Genomic DNA, 20276 nt, shown 5'->3' with positions numbered 1-20276 from the left:
TTTGTCCCTGTCAGGCCAGAAAGAAACCCTACTTTCAAAGCTGGTTTCATGTCTAACAAAGACATGGAGCATTTTTACTCTCACTGTGCCCATGCTGGTTTCTAAGCTTGCAGGAAAGTTAAAAAATTCTACTTTCAGCACCTCCAAATTTACCTTTTTTAACATCTCAGCTTCCAAATTAATGGATCAAATTGTTAATGCTTTAGCTGTGAAATTCACAGGCTCAATGGCATTCTTTACCCACTATCTGCCCACTAAATTTATCACCTTGGTTCGTGCTTTTTCTTTTCACCCTACACATCTACTTTTCCCCTCACTCTGTTCTCTCACCTCCCTTCCCAAGCTTTCTTCTTTCTTCTCCTTTTTCTCTCTCTCTTCTGTCCCCTCCCTCTCCTCTTTCTCCTATTTCTTTTCTATTCCATGTCATTCTTCTCTCTCCTCTCTCTCCTCCCTCTCTCTCCCTCTTCTAACCTCATCAGTGCATCGCTACCTCCTAAATCCTTCCCCCTTGTTCCTGCCCTGTCTCTTAGTTCTCTTCCTACTGGTTGTGATGCTGACTGCAAGCCAGTCTTTAGCCTTAGCACTGATTTTAGCCACCCCCCTCGGCTTGACCCTCTGCTACCTAGAGAATATGGTGTCCAGTCAGCAAAGGGCAGTTCTGCCAATGTTTGTTACCAAGACGCTAAATGATCAATCTGTGGATCGCTCAAGCTCTGGTTTTAGTGAGCAGCCTTCTCCTCTCACACCCACACACACCCCACCACGCATAAGACACTACAGTCACACAAGTGCTAGCTGGACGCAAGAGATGTGCGATCCTGCTGCATGAAAACACACTCACAACCCCTGTCTCCATTCTCATCACCCCTCCTTTACCCCTCCCTCCTTAAACTTGTGTGTCTGTGTATGTGAGAGACTGTCCTTCCCTGGTGTTTTTTTTTCCTTCTTGCCACCCTTGCACTTTGCCAACCCCACTGTGTTGTTTGTATATAAAGGTGACAGAGTAGAATAGCTAATTAAGACTAAACAGAGTTTTAAAATCTAAAGTGGAGTTGAAAAAGTATCAACCAATATGAAATACAGAAAAGATTTAAACAGCTTGCAGTGATGAAATATAAAATTTTGGTAGATTTTCATAGAATTATAAAACATAGAGTTGGTGTAAAGCAATGCCAGAGTTGCATAGAGTTAATTTTGTTTCTATAGCTGCCTTATAAAGGTGAGATACAGTAGCTACCAATGAGGAAAACGCTGTTTTGAGAATGGCCATCTTTTGTTGTTCCAAACAATAAGTTAGTCAACAGTAATTTTCTTACTGGTCAAAGTGTGTGTCTGTCCAGTGGCCCTGTCTTAAAACAAAGTAGCATTACATTGTGTACATGACAAATTATATGTGACTGTCAATAAGTCAAGTTTCAACAACAGTTACTGTACTTTACCTTTGTAGTGCAGACAAGATAAAGGTTAGCAGTGAATATTGACTTCTAGAGTAGAAGATATTACGGCTATACAGACAGATAGATGCATACTAGTTAAACCCTGTCGGATATATTACAGCTCATGCTTATCACTATAAAAATAAACAGTGTTACACTTACCCCTGATCCTTAAAGTTTAGGTGCCCCGCTTGTCAACCCCTAACCCTTAGTCTTCAGCAAGTTTTTAAGGAAAATAGTGTGATGGGATGTCAATTGGGGATGCAAAATGGCACACACGTTCAAGCAAATAAGAGATACAAATTGTATTTTCTAGCTCAGCAGTGATAGTCTATTAAAGTAAAGTTGGAAACACTGTTGGCACATTTTATGCAAGCTGATCCACCTATGCCAGAGGTAATTTTTACCGAAGTTAGAGTAATTAACTATAGAAAACTACTAAAGTAAAAGTGAGAGTTGCTCACAAAAAACTTTTTTATACTGAGAACTTAATTCTGTAATCTTTCCATTTGGCTTCATCCTTGCAAATGACAAAAAGCTTTGCTAGCGTATATATTTTAAAATAAGTTAAAAAATAATACAGACTTAAAAAGTAGCATCTGTACTTTTGAAATGTACACAAGTTCAGTCTGTACAGAAGTTGTAACAAGTTACTTGCTAACTCCATGTTGTAGGTGCTTTGAAATTGACTTGGTTTTGAACGTGGTTTACTGTAGAGCAGTCAGTGGTATAGTGTAGTTATTGACTGTTATTGTGTGATTATACACTTGTGTATATTTTTTCCAGTAAGAGATGCTGTACACACAGAATTGTTCAGGGAAATTGTAAATGCATCTGCATGAAAAAGCACTGTATAAGAATCATATGCTGTGACATAGATTGTGAATCTTAATATCTACATATTTAGCAGAGCAGTCAGTAGCAGCTGTTGTCTACCATTATAGTCCTTCACATCTCAGTTTCCTGTCATGAGTAAATTTTCCTGTGGGTGGGGTGCAATGGTTACATGAACAACAGTACTTCCCTACCACCAAGGCTGCTGGGAAAAAAACGGAATTTCCCATCATCCATTTCACATTTTCTTTCTCCATACCCCTACTCCCCATTTTGTTGCGATTACCATCGCCATGACTACGACCTTGAAGGTTCAGGAGGTGGAGTTAAGCCTTGGTGATGTGGAGGCCACGCCCACACAGGTCTGTAGGGTTGATACCTTTCTTTGCCCAGCATGCTTTTCAGATTCTTGGGAAAATAAAGATGGAATGATCAAAGATGACACTTGCTAAGAACTGAAAAATAGTACCAAGTTTTAGGAATATTGACAGGAACAAATTTTGCAGCGTTGTGGAGCACACGTGCAGTAACCCTAACCTAACTTTACTCTCTCTGACTTTACACCGACAACAGTCCCATGGACCCACCGAGCCTGTCCTGTCTCAGGTTCACATACTCTCTCGTTTGTTATGTGGTCGTGTATTGGTCTGTCAATCATTTGATTTGCTCTGCCCTGGTTCGTTGGGAGTGGTTCACTGATTTTTGTTTTGATTCCAGGGTGAAGTTGCCTGTACATGATGCTGTGAAGTCAGCTTTGAAATTTCCTAACTACTGGTTATAGACCCAGTCTGGATTTTCTGAAGATTCACTCAGCTCATTGTTACAAATCTTGCAGCTACAAAGTACATTCAAAATAGCAGCCTCATACTGCCATTGTATCAAAAGCTTAATGAATCAGTTTGAGATTAAAAGATATCTTCAATCTTGTGAATTGTTTTTTGATGGCAGGGCTACAGTGTCACACTGTGTTTTATGCTCAGATTGCAGATTGGGTTTGTAACAGTAGTGGTGGAAAAAAAATGATCCTGAATGGGCAATTTTACCCACAATGTTCACTTTCAGTTGCTCTGCTTTGGCTTATGGTTTCGTGGTTTCATAGTGTCACTCTTTCAGTATGGTTTTCTGGTTCATTTTTGTGGTTCCAACCACTGGTTGGGAGGTTTTGTTAATAGCTCTTTGGTGTTTGTTGGTTTGTGTGTATGTGTGTTGGTGTTGTGATCTTTTAATGCATTTGATAACATGAGTACAAGCACTGGCACACTTGAATCAGCCTTACTGAGTAATATTCAAAATAGGGTTTGTTTTTTGTTTATGACTGTAAGGCATCTGTGTTTTGTGCTTGTACCCATATTGCTGCCTGTATCACAGTTATACATTTTGGACCCCTCACCACATGCCTGTTTGGCATTTTTAATTGATTATGTATTTTATGTTATCAGTTTATTTCTTTCATGCATTTTTAATTGATTTTTCATTTTTTTTATTTTGAGGTTTACTGTTAACATTTTTTAAATTTTATTTCCTGTATTTTATTTTGTGCTGTGTGTCTGCCTTCCAGAGTCCATTGAGAGTGCATGGGGACAATATTTATGTGAGACACAGTAATTTAATGTTGGAGGTTGGTAATGTACTAGCGTCTTCTGATGGCCGAAAATACAAACTACATCTTTTCTGTGTACTCCAGCGCCATCAGAACTACAACTTCCTCTGAACTATACTGTACAAATCTGCTGCCCTCTCGCACTCTCAGACTCTGTGTGCATGCCTGTGGGTGTGTGTGTGTGTGTGGGTGTGTGTGGGTGTCAAGGCTAGATTCAATTCACTATCAGTTCAGCCAATTGCAGAAATTGTTAGTAATTCCGGTATTACTGAGAAACCTTTGATATGAGGAGGTAATTTTGTGAATTGACACCAGCCCTGATGGTGTGTGCAAGCGTGCATGTGAGCAGACTTTTTTGCATGCTCTGTGCATGTTGAATGCAGAATTTTTGTGAACTTGATGTGTTCTCAATCGCTTATTGGTTTGATTATTGTTGGATTATTTGGCAGACAGCTGTGTCTAACCTGACTAATCCTGCCTCCCTAACCCATATAAGGAGCTTTCTTCTTTTTTCTGGCTGGCTGTGATTGGCTGCCAGTGTTGTTTGATGTGTGGTTGGATAACTTACTAAAACAACAACAGATCCCTTGATGGAACATGAGACTGATAGTGATGTTAGTGCATTGGTTGTCATTAAAACCAATATAATACATATTATGAATTACTAGAACTTACTAACATAGTAACATGCACAGAAAATCCTCCTCAAAATTTGGTTCACCATAAGAGAAAAATAAAACTACAGGCCAAGTTAATTCCACACAACCAACAAGCAGATAGGCCCATTAACAGTGATTCTGCCGTATTTATCTCTATACATACATTTTCTGAGTATCATCATTGTCACTAGTAACACATTTTCTGAGGAATATCTCATTGATCCTGCTACTGAGACCACAATATATAAGAAATCTGATTCATTTAATTACCTACAGTACACAATAACCTTATGAAATTTATTGCGGTGACTAGACGACATACATTTTTGTAGACAAGCAGGTAGGTGAAGAAGAGGGAAGGTTGTAAAAAGATGGGGAACAAGTAGAGAGACAGATAGAGATTAGTTAGAGAGAGGCAAATATACTTGCTGAGAAAGGAAAAAGTGCAAATGAGAAATGGACTGTTATAATGAAGTAAACAGAGCAAAAGAGAGACAGTGAGATGGAGCTTTTGAGTGAAGGAGAGAAGGGAGAGCACTATCAGTACCATGTTCTGTTGTCTGCCCCGCTGTTCTGGCCCATTATAATAAACTTTAAAACTCTTCTACACGGTGGAGAAGCCCTGTTTCACTGCAGCCTTGCTAAACAATTTCTGGTTACAGCACTTGGCCATAATAACCATATGAGTTCCATTTTAAGTGAAATTCATTTTTGTAAAGCCCCTTTAACAAAACTTAGCTCAAAGAATATTACTCCAGTGAGGCTTGGCTCCCATCTTGTTTTCCTCCTGATTGACAGACTAATGTTCTTGTGACCTGTTGAACCGAGTTTGTCCCCTCCCTCCTCTATCCCTTCCTTCCTTTTCTTTTCCTTTCTCCCTTTCTATATGTCTATTTCCTCTCTTGCCCATTATCCTCTTTTTCCTTCTGTCCTTCTCTTACCCCCTCCTCCTTCATCCTTTTCTCCCTCTTCCCCTCTCTCTTCATTCTGGTCTCCCTCTTCCCCAACTTTTTAACTTTCCTTTCCTTTCTCATTTTCCTCTCTTTCCTCTCTGTACTCTGTCTGCCCTCTTTCCCCACCTTTTTCCTCCATACTCCACTCTCCTGTTTTCCTCCCGTTTTGTAACCTGTCTCCTTTATTCCTACTATCCACCTTCCTTCATTTATCCCTACTCATCTCTTGCACTCTCCATCCCTCATTTACCTCCCCACCCCTTCCCTTATCCCCCCCATGCCCCTTCCCTCCTCCTCCTCCCCATTAGGACCATGATAAGACCCAGGAAGAGGTCCTGAAACACCAGGCTAGCATTAGCCAGCTAAAACGCTCCTTTATGGAGGCGCCACCTCCCTCTCCTCCTCAGCCCAACCAGTGGGAGAAGCGTCTCACCTCCTCTCCCGCTACGACGCTACGTATTCAGCAGCAACAGCAACAAGTGGTACGTCAGTCTGGGTGTTTCATCCGTCTTGTCGCCTAGAGAAAAAAGAATAAACATGAATTCAAGAGGGCATTTCACTAAATAACTGTACTCATACACAACCCCACTTTCTTGAGGTGAAATGCCCTCATGCAGAACATCACAGTGCTCTAAAGCTGCTGCTTTTTAATGTCAGAAAGATGGTCTGTACAGCAAGGAGTGTGCTTACTTCTCCTCTTCTGCTCTTCTGTTCTCTCATCTATTTGATGCTTTTACCAGAGCTGAGTTTTCATGACTTCATGTTGAATTTTATTGGTCACACTTTTACGTTATGCTGTGTTTCACATTTTAATCACCATGAATTTTCACTGCTCATCACAATGTTTTTTTCAGTTTGTCAAGATCAGGTCTTTGCTCTGCATCCTGAATGGGAAAACATTTTTTCTTGATGGAAAATTTGAATCGTACAGCACTTTAGATGGTACCTCTGTTTCAGTGTCTTCTGTTTCAAGTCAGCTCAGTGTGTTTTTCAACACACTGAGCTGACTTTCCCTGCCGCTCTAACTGTTCACTCCTCCTTTCAGCTGGACACACATCACCTTTCAGTTCTTTTGTGGCTTGTATTCTGTTATGCACTGTTCATTTCTGCCGTACTGCAATACTGTTTTCTGCTCTGCTGTCTTCTGTGCAGATATGTGTTGTTTTATTCCGGTTTCCTTGTTGTTCTTCTCATAGTCCTTTTTTTAATCACACAGCGGGGGATAGTCTCTCATTAACAGTTTTACTAGACTGTTAGCACATTAATACACAGGCACAGCGTGGCCATTGTCTGTTCTACACTCCATGACTGTTGCATTTGTGCATTAGAATGTGTGATGTCACGTGTAGTGTCAAATGGCCACTTTCTGAAAAAATGAAGTTGACTTATTTCAAATATCATCACATATAAATCAAAACTGCACAGTTGTGTGCAGATATGTTTGGTTTAAGAGATATTTCAATCAGGAAAGACTGTGAAAATAATGTTTTACTATAAAAAATAAGCTTAACAACACATAACATAACAACGACAACAAACGTCAACAATGACAACGATAATGATAATTATAATAATGGTTATTTTTAAATGAGGGGAAAGCACAGCTAAAGCTCTAGTTAATTGGCGTAGACATTGGTGGTGGTGGTCGTGGTGGTGGTGGTTGTGGTGGTGAGAGGACTGTGAAGGGGGGCATATTTGATACCACGTTGATATCAACACAGGAGGTGGGGTAGAGGCAGGACGTGACAGCACCGAAACAACAGCCAATGGCAGTGGAGCACGGAGCAGTTTAAAATGTGGATGCAGTGCAGTGATTGGTTCACAAAATGCAAATCTGATTGGTCAAATATGAATAACAAACACAGTAAATGACAGCAGACAGTGTTCAAAGTTCAAAGTCTAAGCCATTCTCTCTCTTTGACCCTTCACCCACCTGTGTGATGAGTGATGATTGAAATATATCAGCTTAGTTTTTTGTTGTAGTTCTTTAATGATGTGTTTATCTGCTTAGTGACTTCCTCTGCCTCTGTCTCTATTTTTCTGTTTTCTGTGCTGTAACTGTGTGTGGACGTGCGTGCATGCATCTGTGCGTGCGTGCGTGCGTGCGTGCGTGCGTGCGTGCGTGTGTGTAGAGCCTTGAGGAGGAGATCGCTTCCATTCTGTTCAGTAGAAACTCAGGCTTTGGCATTTGTTCAGCTGATGTGGCTGCCTCCAGTACCTCTGAACCACCACTAGACGCTGTTATGTCCACATGTTCATCTGCTGCTACTACTACTACTACTTCTACTACTACCGTCTGCAGTACAACTGAACCGCTAGTGGCTGTTATTTCCCCTACAACCAAGCTCTCTGCCACTGAGGTGCTACTGCTGTTTGCAGAAACATTTATGAGACAGTTTACTTTCATTCCAATACATGCAAAGTTAAAGACTCGCATCTCCTGATTTATTTGTCAGTAGATTGCCTTTATTTTACTAAATGGACATAGAAAGGTTGCTGTGCAGAGAGAAAAGAAGGTTGTTCTGCTTTGTTACATTTTGAAGAAAATCTACTGCATAAAATGTGGTGACACTGAAAGTAAACTGACTTCATGTAATGCTTCCACTATTTATAATGCTTCAAGGTGCATTTTTACAGACTGCACTAGCTGCCCATAGTTATGCCTACTGTCTGTGAATGTTGTGAATGCTGGATGAATGGTAATATTTCCTTTAAATCCATTTTGTATTCTCCTTAGGCAGCATTAATCTTGAATGCATTATGAATGCCAAATGGCCATAGTAAAGCCAGTCTGAAGCAACTAACAACTGTGAATGCCATGAATGTTATCTACTTGGTTTGTTTGCTGCTGTGAGTGTTATGTGTGGATTTTATGCAAATGTGACAGTCTGCCTCATTCATTAATCTGTCCCTCATCACCACCTTCAGGACAAGTGAACACTGTAAAAAACAGGTCTGCTGAAAATAATGAGGAGGATGTTAGCAGCATGCTTTAAAAAGTATCACCTAATTTATTTGTTCATGTCTTCACACTTAAATCCTTACTTAATCCTATTTTTTTCTGAAAACAGAAATTGATGAAATCTTAAAAGGAGACAAGACCCTTGTTTCAAGATTTTGTACCACAGATTTTTAGACCACAAGCTTTTTTGAATATTTATGCGCTGCAAGGAGACAAGGCACAGAGTTGTACCTTTTGCCACTGGTGTAGTGTGTATATATGATTTTTAAAATGGAATACAAGACTTGAAGGTCTGCATTTTGCAGTTAACTAAACCCAATATGATAATTTGCATTGCATCACATGAGATGTGTGCATTAAATTCTGTGTCCTTAAGATAGGCTGGTGATGTGAACATTCATCTGCCATTCATCTTTTATCATTGTTCTCCTCGCTTCTCTTTTATCTTGTCTCTCCTATTGCCTGCTGCAGTGAACTTGCTTGTATCCATGTTAACAACTATATGGAAATGAACTTGATTATGCATGAGAGAGACAGACAGACAGAGAAAAAGAGAGAACAACGTATAGCACATTCCACAGAGACTTTCCTTACCCTTCACCCAACTAAATACCACACCCTTCCACATGGTATGGTAACAGGCATCACAGAAACTATTGCTATGGTGAGAGTAAGTTCTGACAGCTATAATGTTGCTTATGATGTGTGATTGACAGTTGTCATGGTAACTTCTTTGTCATGCAGGTGAGTGTGGCCCAAACGGAAGCAGCTGCTGCCGATAATACGAACTCTGATACCAAAGAACCTGGAAAGGTGGTCCTATATTCCCTATAACTCCATCTATTCATTCATTCCTCATTTCATCCATGCTTTCTCATCCCTCCATTCATTGTCATCTGCCAACTTGAAAGCCTTCATTTTTTTCTTTTTTTCATTCCAGCCATCCATGCTTGCAAAGATCTATCTCAGACTTTCTTCATTTGCTCCGTCTCACTGATTGTTCCTCCCTCTGCTTTCTCACTTCATTTTCCTTCTTTGTCCACAGATGAACATCCAGTCATTTAAACTGACTTTTCCATGCCTTCATTCTGGATTTTGGTCTCGTGTTAATTTCTCTTCAGTCAAACTTGTTTCATTTAATTTACTTTATGTTCTGTGGTCATGTTACTCTTTTGTTTTTGTTTTTTTCTCCACACGTGTGTCGTGTATGTGTGTGTACATCTTTGTGTGTGTGTGCGCTTGCACATATGTGTGTGCGTGTGTATGTGCGTGTATAGACGACTGAAGTTGAAATCGAAGAAACCGTTGTCATCCAAGAGGTTTCCAAGGCAACCAAACCCGGACATGTCACAGTTACCATGGCCCCCCCTGTCACCCCACCTGTTCAGCAGGAGGTGAGGGAGCAGGAGGTGAAGGCTGCAGAGGAGGCAGTGGCACTGGAGGAAGCAAAGGCAGGCAAGCAAGAGAGCATTTCCTCAGAAAGTGAAAGTGAGGAAGAAGCAGAGTACCATCCAAATGTCGCTGCATCCATTTCTCACACACAAATTCCAGAAGAGAAGGAGGAGGAGATAGAAGAAGAGAAGAGAGAAGAGGATATGAAGGTGGAGAACTCCTACTCAACCCCAGACGCTGCTTCCCTTCCCACTGTAGCCAGCCAGTCTGCAGAGGCAGCTGCTGCAGAAGCAGAGGAGTCCAGGAGAGAGGAGGAGAGAGGGAAAAAGGAACGCGCAGAGGAGGAGGAGAGAGCAGAAGAGAGAGAGACAGAGGAAAGCACAGAAGATCCAATGGTGACACCTGACGAAACCCCCAATGGCCACACCCTCTCTGAGGAGGGAACAGCTGCGTTGGTTGCTTTGGCAGAGGAAGAGAAGGAGCCAAAAATGAATGGAGAAACCTCGTTGGCTGAGGCAGAACCACGCCCACAGGTTATTTGTTGCTCTGAGGTAATTTTTTTCTTCTGGGCCAATCACGGAGCTTCGCTGGGCTTTGATCCCTCCTACCAACTGTAGACACACCTACTTTTTCCTTCCTGCTTACCAGAATATGGGTTTCCTTCCTGCTTGTGTGAATATCTAGCCCCGCGTGTTCATTTCATATCAGTCTACCGTGTATTAGTCCCTGACACTCATATCTGTTGTGTGAAAACTCTAAAATGCTTAAAAATCCCCCCAAAACAATTTTCTATGTACCTCGAATGGCTGGTTTGCCAAAGCTTTGATTTTTAGCTTTAGGGAGGAGTTGTCCATATCCATAAAGACAGACTAAGTTGAGCTTTGTGGCAAACTCACAGACACCCATGTCGTTTTCAAATTTTAGAGTGTACTGTCATTATGGAATGAACTCACACATTGCTGTTTTGTAAGCTTTTAATTAGAAGTAGGAAATTAACAAGGCGGAAAGTGCCCCTAAGGTTTTCACACGACAGCACTGATACCAAACAGTGTCAGAGCCCTTTATCCCTACGCCTGAACAGCTAGTCCCCAAAGCTTTACCCATACCTGTAAGACCCTCTATGGCGTTTTTAAAAGGGCAAAGCGAGAAGAATCGTTTGACAATGCAGTTTTTGATACACCTTTGTGTTGGTGACTTGGTGTGTTGGTGTTGGTGTGAAATTACCATACCTTACATATATCATACCATTGATGATGAGTTTGTTTTTCATCATATGTGTATATTTTAATTTCACCATTATCAACATACCTAATCCACTTCCACCCCTCATAGTTTGGTGTGTTGCTGTTACTGCCTCCATTTTGGTTCTGCCCATGTATTACCATACACACATCTTCTCCCTCTCTTGCTGCATGGATTTTAGTCCTTTACGTCTGTGTTTGGAAGTTTAAATGGGGCATAAGTGGGAAATGCATGATGCTTTTAGATGTATATTTGCTTTTTGCTCTGCATGCCACTTTTCACCATTGGTGTTGGTGTGTGTTTGTGTGCCGTCCTGGTGTTTGGCAGTGATGCTTTCCATTCTGTTGGTTTTTAATTGGCTCGTCACAGTCACCATAGTAACAGTGTTGTAGAAATCATCATTGCCAACCAGCCACTTCCTGAATTGCCACCTGCTCATTTGAATGTTATCTCTTGCATGTTATTTGCATGTCAAATGACATTTTGTTTGGCAGTCATTTAAGTATTGCTTGTTTTATTGGGCCATGGTTTATGCATGTCTGTACTGTTTGTACTTTTGCATGACAGCACCAAAGATGTCTCTGTAGTGGTGTGCGCTGCTGGTGTAGTTGTGGCTCTTGTTTTGCGTTACGTTTTGTTTTGTGTAGCCATTGTAATGTGGTGTGCATTTTTCTTGCATGTTGGGTTGCTCATGTAGTTGAACAGGCATTGCACTGTTTTATCACGACATGTTTATATTGTGTGTCTGTATGTGATGTTGACTTGCATGCGTTCAGGAGCTTGTTTGCATGCATGGACTGTCACGACTGCTGTGTGTATGCCCGCGTGTATGGCTCAGCTGGCTCAGCTTCTTTTCAATGCAATCAATTCAAAATGTAAATTGAAATTGCAATTAATTTGCAGAAAAGAAAACACTCAGTGACTTCTAAAAATTTTCTGATTGTTAAATTAAATCATAAACCTACTTCTTGCATTGATTGACTTGAAAATGAATTTGAATCCCAAACAGATCTCAGATTTTGTGGGTATTTGTGTTTCGCCGTCTGCCCAGGTTGTGTTTGTGATATCTTAACCCTGTTTTCTTCCACCTCACTTCTCTCTCTCCCCACCCCTCAGCCACCAGTGGTAAAAACGGAGATGGTAACCATATCAGACACGTTTGCAGCCCAGAAAACTGAGATAGCAACAAAAGAAGTGCCCATCGTCCATACGGAAACCAAGACCATCACATACGAAGCTGCACAGGTACATGTTTGAAAGACTAGCTTCATTGCCAAATCATACAATCTGATAAGTTTGTAGTTTTGATGGAAATGATGAAATGAAAATTTTCCATGTCTTTTCCATCATATACAAGAAATTTTTACTCCACCATTATTGTAAGCCTTATTAATGTTAATGGTTTTTTTTTTTGTTTTGTTTTTTTAACTTCTCTTCTAACAACAATGGAAGTTGATTTCTTGCCCTGCTCACAGTAACAGAGCTAGTATAGAACATAACAATTCAACAAACTAAAGTGGATGGGAATTCAGGACAATATACTGTGTGATTATTTCCAGTATTAAATTTCTAACAAGGATGCGCCAGTGATAATGTGCAATGTGCTCTCTCTTTCTGTCTCGCTTTGTTTTTAGCTGGATGGTAGTGCGGACGGTGAACCTGGCGTTTTAATGACTGCTCAGACAATCACCTCTGAATCTCTGTGTACAACTACAACCACACACATTACCAAGGTATGTATACACACATACAAATACACACTCACCTCTTGCGTATCTCTAATGTGTGCTAATGTCACACACATTGCACAGCGATGTACTTTTTTTCAGTTACATAAATATTTGTCAGACTCATAATATTTGTTGACATGCTAAGGTGTTCCTGGTGTGAGCCTTTTTTAAAACTAAGAATTGAGGACTATTGATTCTTTAAAAAAAAGACAGAATGATAACACTAATCAGTTAGCACCCATACAGGCTCTCTGCATCTAGAACAAACCAGTTATTTTATGCCAGGCATTAAAGGGCTTTTGTTGTTTTTTTTTTTTAATTCCAGACGTTAAAGGGTGGCCTATCAGAGACAAGGATTGAGAAACGCATCGTCATTACCGGAGACGCTGACATTGACCACGATCAGGTCAGCTGCCAGTCACATAGCAGATCCCACACCCACACCGGGCGTTCACGCTCTGAGCAGCTCGGTTGATTGATCACTCCATTCTGACCAGTTGTGTGCAACACAGTAATCTAGAGTTTTCAAAAAGTACATTTTGTATTTTTTTTTCCCTCTCACAACATTATGTTGTTTCAGCAACTTAATATAGCTGGCAAGCACTAATTAGATAGCATGAGCTGAAAATAACCTGAAACAAATCTAGCAGAAAAATGGCTCTTTGGTTTTCCAGCAACCCAAGGATGCCGGCAAAATTCATCTTGTTTTGTTAAGATCACGTTCCATAATCTTGAATATAAAGGTTATTGAATTCTTGGAAGCATTGGTTGACTATAATCACTTTATTACCCGCTTTGCAATTGCCCAACAGATGCTTTACTCATGGAACATGAGTAAAGCATCGCCCAGCACTGCAGGAAAATGATGGGGTTTCAGGAGACTTGTTGATCGTGTTGCTCACAGTGTGCTCGTACAGTCAGTTTATTCATTCCTCAGTAGAGACATCTTTGATCTATCAATCCCAGAGTAGATCCCACCCCTTGGCTGCCATCTGCTCCGTCCATCTCTCCCTCAGTTCATCCATCCTTCTATATTTTTAGTCATGTCAATGTCATCCGTCCTTTTTTGTTTGTTTGTTTTTAATAACCATGCTATTCTTGTCTGTTTTCCGTAGTTCCTCTGCCATTGTTTAGTTTGATTTGCTGTCTTTGTCTTGGAATGTCTGGATTTCCACAGGAACGGAAAATCAAATTTTGAACTTATGGTGTCTCAGATCTGATGAATTCTACATGCTAAACCAGCTCTTAAAAAATTATACCTGAGCCACAGATGGTTGAAAATTTTATTTGATTTAAAAATCTATGTAAATCTGTCTATGTGAAATTGTTTGCAGACCTGGTAAAATAACATTTCAGATATTTGAAAGACTGTGATGGGTGCCTGATATATTATTTCAAGTGAAGCTGTGTAATCGATGCCTTTCACTTGTGTCAGTTGGCGTCCCATTTCAGATTAAACTAAATACTTGTAGACAGGGATGCAACATGGTTAGTGTAAACTCACCACAGATGGCGGCTGTGACAAGTGAAAGCGTGAGGATTATAACGTCAAGAGATATGGTGCCCCTCAAATAGCTCAAATATATGAAAAAGTAAAATATATTTTGCCATGGTCTGGATCTTTGTGTGACAGGAGCCATTGGTTTATTTGATTTGCGTGTCTGTTCTGTCTGGCTGGATTTACACCAGGGAAAAGGTAAACAGTCAGTTTACCTTTTTACAGTTTGATGGCTTCTTTGTGTTAAATCAGTTATGAAAAAAACTGATTTGGATCACATGGAGCTGGAAATGTGATGCCTTTTTTCCACTTGATGCCTCAGATTTCCATATAGGCCACATAACATTCAGTTTTTCAGTTGGAGATGTAAAGCAGCACAAGTGGAAAAGGCTGTTAGTAAATCCAGCATTCTGGTCGTTTCTTTGTGCTTCTTATTTTATTTTTTGTTTCACTTCCCTTCCTTCTCCCTGCCCCTCCACCACCTGCTCTACATGGTGCTGCCACTGTGTGGTTGCCCATTGGTACTGCAGGCATTGGCCCAGGCCATTAAGGAGGCAAAAGAGCAACACCCTGACATGTCTGTCACCAGAGTGGTGGTTCATAAAGAAACTGAGCTGGCTGAGGAGGAGGATTGACTGAACTCAGGTAATAAAAATAACGATAATAATGATAATAGTCACACTATTGATAGTATTATTATTTGTAGTGCTAAAGTACAAGTTGAGGTCTTCATCAGTGACATTGGCAGGTTAATAGAGGAACAGTCGGAACAAGTGCTTCCACACATAAAAACAGGAAAACTGCCAGCCATTATCACACAGGTACTAAGAGGGAAATTCTGAGGAAAAAAGGATAAGAGAGCATAGGAAAGCAGATATGAAGCGGATAGGAACAGAAAATAGTTCCCAATGAAACTCACAACATGTAAAGTTTTGATGGTTTGAGCTCCCCAAATGAATACCCATCCAGCCCCATTTTAATGGGGTGCCAGGAGATAGACTGGAAATTATGCCATAATGCAAAATGGACAAGTGTGTAAAAATCATTTGACTACCCAAATGCTGTGGGTGGTAAAAAGAGAAATCCCCACACAGCCCGTCTCACTGCCCTCATGTCTTTCCTCGTGTCCAGAGCTGAAGGGCCCATCGTGATGGCTTTCTTTGTTGACGCTGAACGACCTTCATCACCCTACGACAACCATACTTGACTGACTGAGGAGGAGAAGAGGAGGGAAGACAGGAGCATCAGAAGAGAGGAGGAAAGGATGGAAGAGTATAAGTCAACGAGAGGAGGGAGAGAGGCCGTCTCTTCCCAGTCAGTCCTCTTCATGCATCAGTGGTGCATCTAAACCCCTCACTCCAAAATGAAGAAAAAAAAAACATGTCCTCACTCTTTCTGAAGGAAAAAAGAACCACTTTGTTAGCTTAACATTTGTAGCGTGTTTTCATTTTTTTTTTTACTAGTGCTTTTTCTTTCGTTGTTTGTTTTGCAAAAGAAAAAAGAAAAAAAAAATAGAAGATAGTGTATCTGTCCTTTATTGCTATGATTAAACTTGTAGGGATGCACTGATACATTCCTGGTATGAGATGGGATAGGGTGTACTGCTACCCAGTTTTATTGTATTGATTTTGTTTTTTCACCTATACTAAAATCCAGTACCAGCAAATTATCTTGATGTTTGACATCAGACTAATGTTGTTCTGTTCCGTATTGTCTAGTAGACATAACGTGACATAACATTGGTATTTGATATTGAACAGTGCTTGAAGTCTAGTATTTGGAATCTGTATCAGTGGTGAAAGGTGATATCTGTGCATCCTTAACAAAAAAAAAAAAAAAAAAAAACAGCAGTCCTTAGAATTCCAGCTCCCTTCCTTACTTAATATGGTGTAAGTAGACTGTGTCAAAATCTAACGCAATATTGACAAATTATTGTTTTGCAGAAACAATAAGCAAGAAAGAAACAAGGACACTCACAGTGGTTTTGGGCATTTGGATTGACCTCCTTTTTGAAGATGTGACCAAATCCAACAACCTGACTAGTAAGAAAACAGTCCTGGTCACATGAATCACAGGGAGAACCAGTTGTGTCAAATTCAAATGTTAAAACATTTTGTTATTTTGTATTTACACTGTAATTACAGAAATAAGGGAGCTGTCGTTAAAGGACTGCTGGAAAACCAATCAACCAGGTTTTTGAGAATTTGTTTTTTTAAAATAGTTCTTATTCATCCACATTCCTTGTGTGTTTACTAGCAGCTGGAAAGAATTCATTTTCAGTTCACATTTTAACTCTAAAAGAAATTTTTACCCATTTGAAAAAAGAATCCTTGATCAAGCCAATGAAGTTGATATTAATTTACAAATACAATTAATTGATTATTTATTTGTCAGCGACTGCTCCATCGTTGGTGTCAGGATTAAAGAGTTTTAATTTACTTTTAGAATTCTTTTGTACTATAACAAAACCATTTGAACTAAAAATGAATCGACTTCAGAGCTGGTGTATACAACTTTCTGTACAGTCAAGCTGAAAGTTATTTGTTAATGGGAGCAATAGACAGCATTTCATTGGTCAAGCGCTTTCCCTGGGCCCACCCACTGTACGACACTAACCATTCCTGTTGGGCCACAGGGAAAGCAAGGGAGCAGTAAGCATTTTTTTTTTTTTTTTTTTTAATTTCAATTGGGAGAGAGGACCAGTAAACTGGTGGGTGACTGGGAGATAGAGATGGCGCTGTTTGGTTGATCCACAGTACCAGTGACACACTCTACTCAGGAGTGGAAAAAGAAATTGAGGTTTCACACTATGGCAAGGGGCTGCTTCACATGTTACTTTTCACCTGTACTGAATTAAAACGGTTGAATTTTTACAAAAATGACATTTGCGCTACAGTATCATTTTGATTTTCCCACCAAAACACCAATAGGACTAGGGCAATTTTTGTAATTTAGTGCTTTTGTCATTAAAACTATTCAGCTATGGTTTTATGCTTAAACCTTCACTGGAACCAAAACTGGAGCTGAAATGGAGACAGGGGAGGCAAATCTAAATGACTGCAAAACACTCATGAAATCGGTCTGGAGTCTGGACCCTTCATGAAAATTTCTCACTTCTGCCTTTCTGCCGCCCCTCTGCATCAGAGCCTGTGTGTCATCATAGTTCACTATCTGATTTCACTTCCAGCTTCATACCAGATCAGCTAAATGAGCAGAACCACAAACCCTGCTAGGTACCAGACTGTCTGGGCTTGAATTTAGCACGTCTTCATCACTCCCAACTATCTTGGGGTTCAATCTGTTATATCGACCTGCAGCACTACCTTGCAGGAATCTCTTGAGCAAGTCCAGATAGATGGCCACTGTGTTGATTGGTTTGAGTGTGTGTAGGTAAAAAGGCTATCTGGGCTCATCTTAGTACAGTATGTCAAGATTCATATTTGACCTGACGCTGGCTGTGTTGTAACTGTTTCACTGCAGCCGAGTACTCTGCAACAGTTGTGTCATTTCATGTGTTTTTGGCCTGTTTAAATGTGAAAAACAACATGGTAAACTTCACTCTCCAACAAAGGCACAGCACTCTGAAACTGTTCAATCAAGCTATATTCCGAACCGTTTTCACCGCAGCAAAACTGAAATGAACTTTGCAACAGTTACAGCATGACAGTAAAAACACAACCTAAAGGGAAGTGTATCTAAGAGGGTTTGAAGTGCTCTTGAAAGCCCCAAATGGAATCTGTTGGCGTTTTATTCATTTTCTGTCTCCTATATCGCTGAAAATGGTACGGTTTAAAAAAAAAAAAAAAAAAAAAAAAGTTTAAAAAAATGGTCTTGTGTAAGTGAATGTGGCATTAAATTTGTTAGATTAAGGGGAATTTACTTGGTCTAATGTATTTAGTTGACACAGATTTTTTTTTTTTTTAATCGTTAGCAGCCAAAAAAAAAAAAAAAGAAAAAGGAAAAAAAAAAGTAAACACATTCCACGGAATTCAACTGATTCTTAGCAAAAAAGTGCCACAGATAAATGTATAAATAGGTCCGTTTGGGCCTGCCGAAATTTGTCAGCACCCTCTTGTCTGGCTGGACCATGTTAGAAAGTAGAGATCATAGCATTTTGAATTGGAGTAAAGAACAGATTTTTTTTTTTTTTTTTTTAACTTGGTGCACATTTCCCACATAACACTGCTATTCACTCTTAGTAATCTACTGTCAAAAATTCTTAAATTTAAGGCCATTTCTTAATAACTTGATATATGTAATAGCTATGGACTGATAATACTTATTTCTCTGAATATTTCCTCCAATTTGAAATGTTATTGTCTGGACTTTGGCCTCTCCAGACGGGTCAGGGTTTCTGTCTGTCACAGGCTTTCTATTGGGAAACACTGGTCTGACCTCTACTATGCAGTTATGTGACATTCCAGAGGGGGGAGCACTCACGTGTAAACCCCCCCTTTACAAAGAGACAAAAGAAAAGTAACGGAAAACAAACAAAACCGTGCAACACTAGGCAGCTTGGGAGCTTTCGCTGTTCCAAAAACTCTTTCCAAAAGCATCGGTTATATCACAAAAAAAGAACCTATATTTGTAGAGATGTTTTCTTTTGTTTTGTCTTTTTTTTTCAGTCTTACAAACTTTATTTGTTGTCCTTTCTCTGTGAAACTGAACTAGTTGTTGAAAGGTGGGATTTGTTGTGCCCCCTCTTGGATATTTTTAATATATTTCAGAGTGTTTTTTTTTTTTGTTTTTTTTTTTGACAACTTAAGAAAAAGGAACACCACTATGAATCAAATTTCTGCCACCGTTTCCTGTTTGTACTTGTAGCCTCAGGCGTTACCTCTGTCACGGGGCTTCAGCTCTGGTTGAAGCAGTCACAGGAGCTTTGGGGCCCTGAGGGCAGGTGATTCAAAATATTAGTGGCTTTTTTCTCTCTCTCTCTCTAAATCATCTTGAGGTTTCTATCACAACCTCAAGAAAACTTTTACTGAAGTTAAAGACGACTCTTAAGAAATGAAAGATAAAACAGAGCCATGCGTAGACACACTGACTGGTTGCCCGCTCAGCTCCATGATGTTGCTCCATGGATAAGTAACTGATGATTCTATGCCAGCTGATTATAAAAATGTCAGGGATCTCAACTTGATGACATTATGGAGAGCACTGTTAAATATTTGTAGCCAACACTTCTTATTTATAGAAGGGGGTAACACCATGGTGCCCTTAACGTATTCAGCTGCTACTCCTTTCACAACCATGTCACGCTCTCTCTATCTATGGCTCTGGCTTTAGAGGAAGTAGTAAAAAATTTTAAAAAGCGAATGGTAATCGAAATAGTTATGTTCTTACATTTGTTTCTTGCAGTTCTATCTTAAGCTTTGTACCACAGTACGCCTGGACGAGACAGTGTAATTTAATTTTATAATTTATACATATTCTGTGCACATCGTACGACTAACTTCAACAAAACAACTCTGTACAAACGGAATTTGGGAAACTAACCACCCTCATTGGCTAATATGGGAAGCTCTGGCCAATCGGCTCCAGAGTGGCCCGGTAGCAGCCTGCCCCAGGGTTTCCTCAGTCTGCCAATGATCACCAGTAGGTGTTTTCTATCTAGCTTCTTAATTGTGTCGTGTGCCCCACCCCCACTCCCCACACACACAGCCACTCCTTCCCTGTGTAACACTGTTTAAATAAAGGATTGTTATACTCTGAAACTGATGATGGTTTCATTTATTTGCCTCATTCAGTGATTGAAATGGGAAAAAGTGGCAGCATTACAGCAGTCTCCATCTTGCTGCACAAGGAATTGTGGCCTTTGAAATTTCAGCGTAGTTACGATCCAGTCACAATACTATTTGGTATCTGGGCGTCTTGTCACAAGTTTAATAAAAGCACAGAAACACAAAAACCTAAAAGACAGAGTGTATTCTTAAAAAACCTGCAGAGAAGATCAGAGTTGTGTAGCTG

At 40.1% G+C, this 20276-nt stretch overlaps 1 protein-coding gene across 5 annotated transcripts in view; it reads left to right on the top strand.

Annotated features, from left to right (window-relative positions):
• epb41l2 (erythrocyte membrane protein band 4.1 like 2) overlaps positions 1 to 20023 on the top strand; it is a 62111-nt gene extending 42088 nt beyond the window's left edge. Inside the window, exons 15-25 of one of the 5 annotated variants that reach the window (XM_030047516.1) lie at positions 2582 to 2632; positions 2844 to 2876; positions 3829 to 3888; positions 5791 to 5964; positions 9189 to 9257; positions 9722 to 10387; positions 12195 to 12323; positions 12713 to 12811; positions 13134 to 13214; positions 14837 to 14951; positions 15438 to 20023. In XM_030047516.1, the coding sequence (XP_029903376.1) occupies positions 2582 to 2632; positions 2844 to 2876; positions 3829 to 3888; positions 5791 to 5964; positions 9189 to 9257; positions 9722 to 10387; positions 12195 to 12323; positions 12713 to 12811; positions 13134 to 13214; positions 14837 to 14941 (1467 nt within the window). In that variant the 3' untranslated portion in view covers positions 14942 to 14951; positions 15438 to 20023. The remainder of the gene's footprint in view (positions 1 to 2581; positions 2633 to 2843; positions 2877 to 3828; positions 3889 to 5790; positions 5965 to 9188; positions 9258 to 9721; positions 10388 to 12194; positions 12324 to 12712; positions 12812 to 13133; positions 13215 to 14836; positions 14952 to 15437) is intronic. The other 4 variants (XM_030047517.1, XM_030047518.1, XM_030047519.1 and 1 more) reach the window with 4 other exon arrangements.
• Positions 20024 to 20276: the final 253 nt, after the last annotated feature.

This window comes from Myripristis murdjan, chromosome 24 (assembly GCF_902150065.1).
Source record: "Myripristis murdjan chromosome 24, fMyrMur1.1, whole genome shotgun sequence".
Taxonomy (NCBI): Eukaryota; Metazoa; Chordata; class Actinopteri; order Holocentriformes; family Holocentridae; genus Myripristis; species Myripristis murdjan.
The sequence above is the reverse complement of the archived record's forward strand: the minus strand, read 5'-3'. Positions and strand labels throughout refer to the sequence as shown.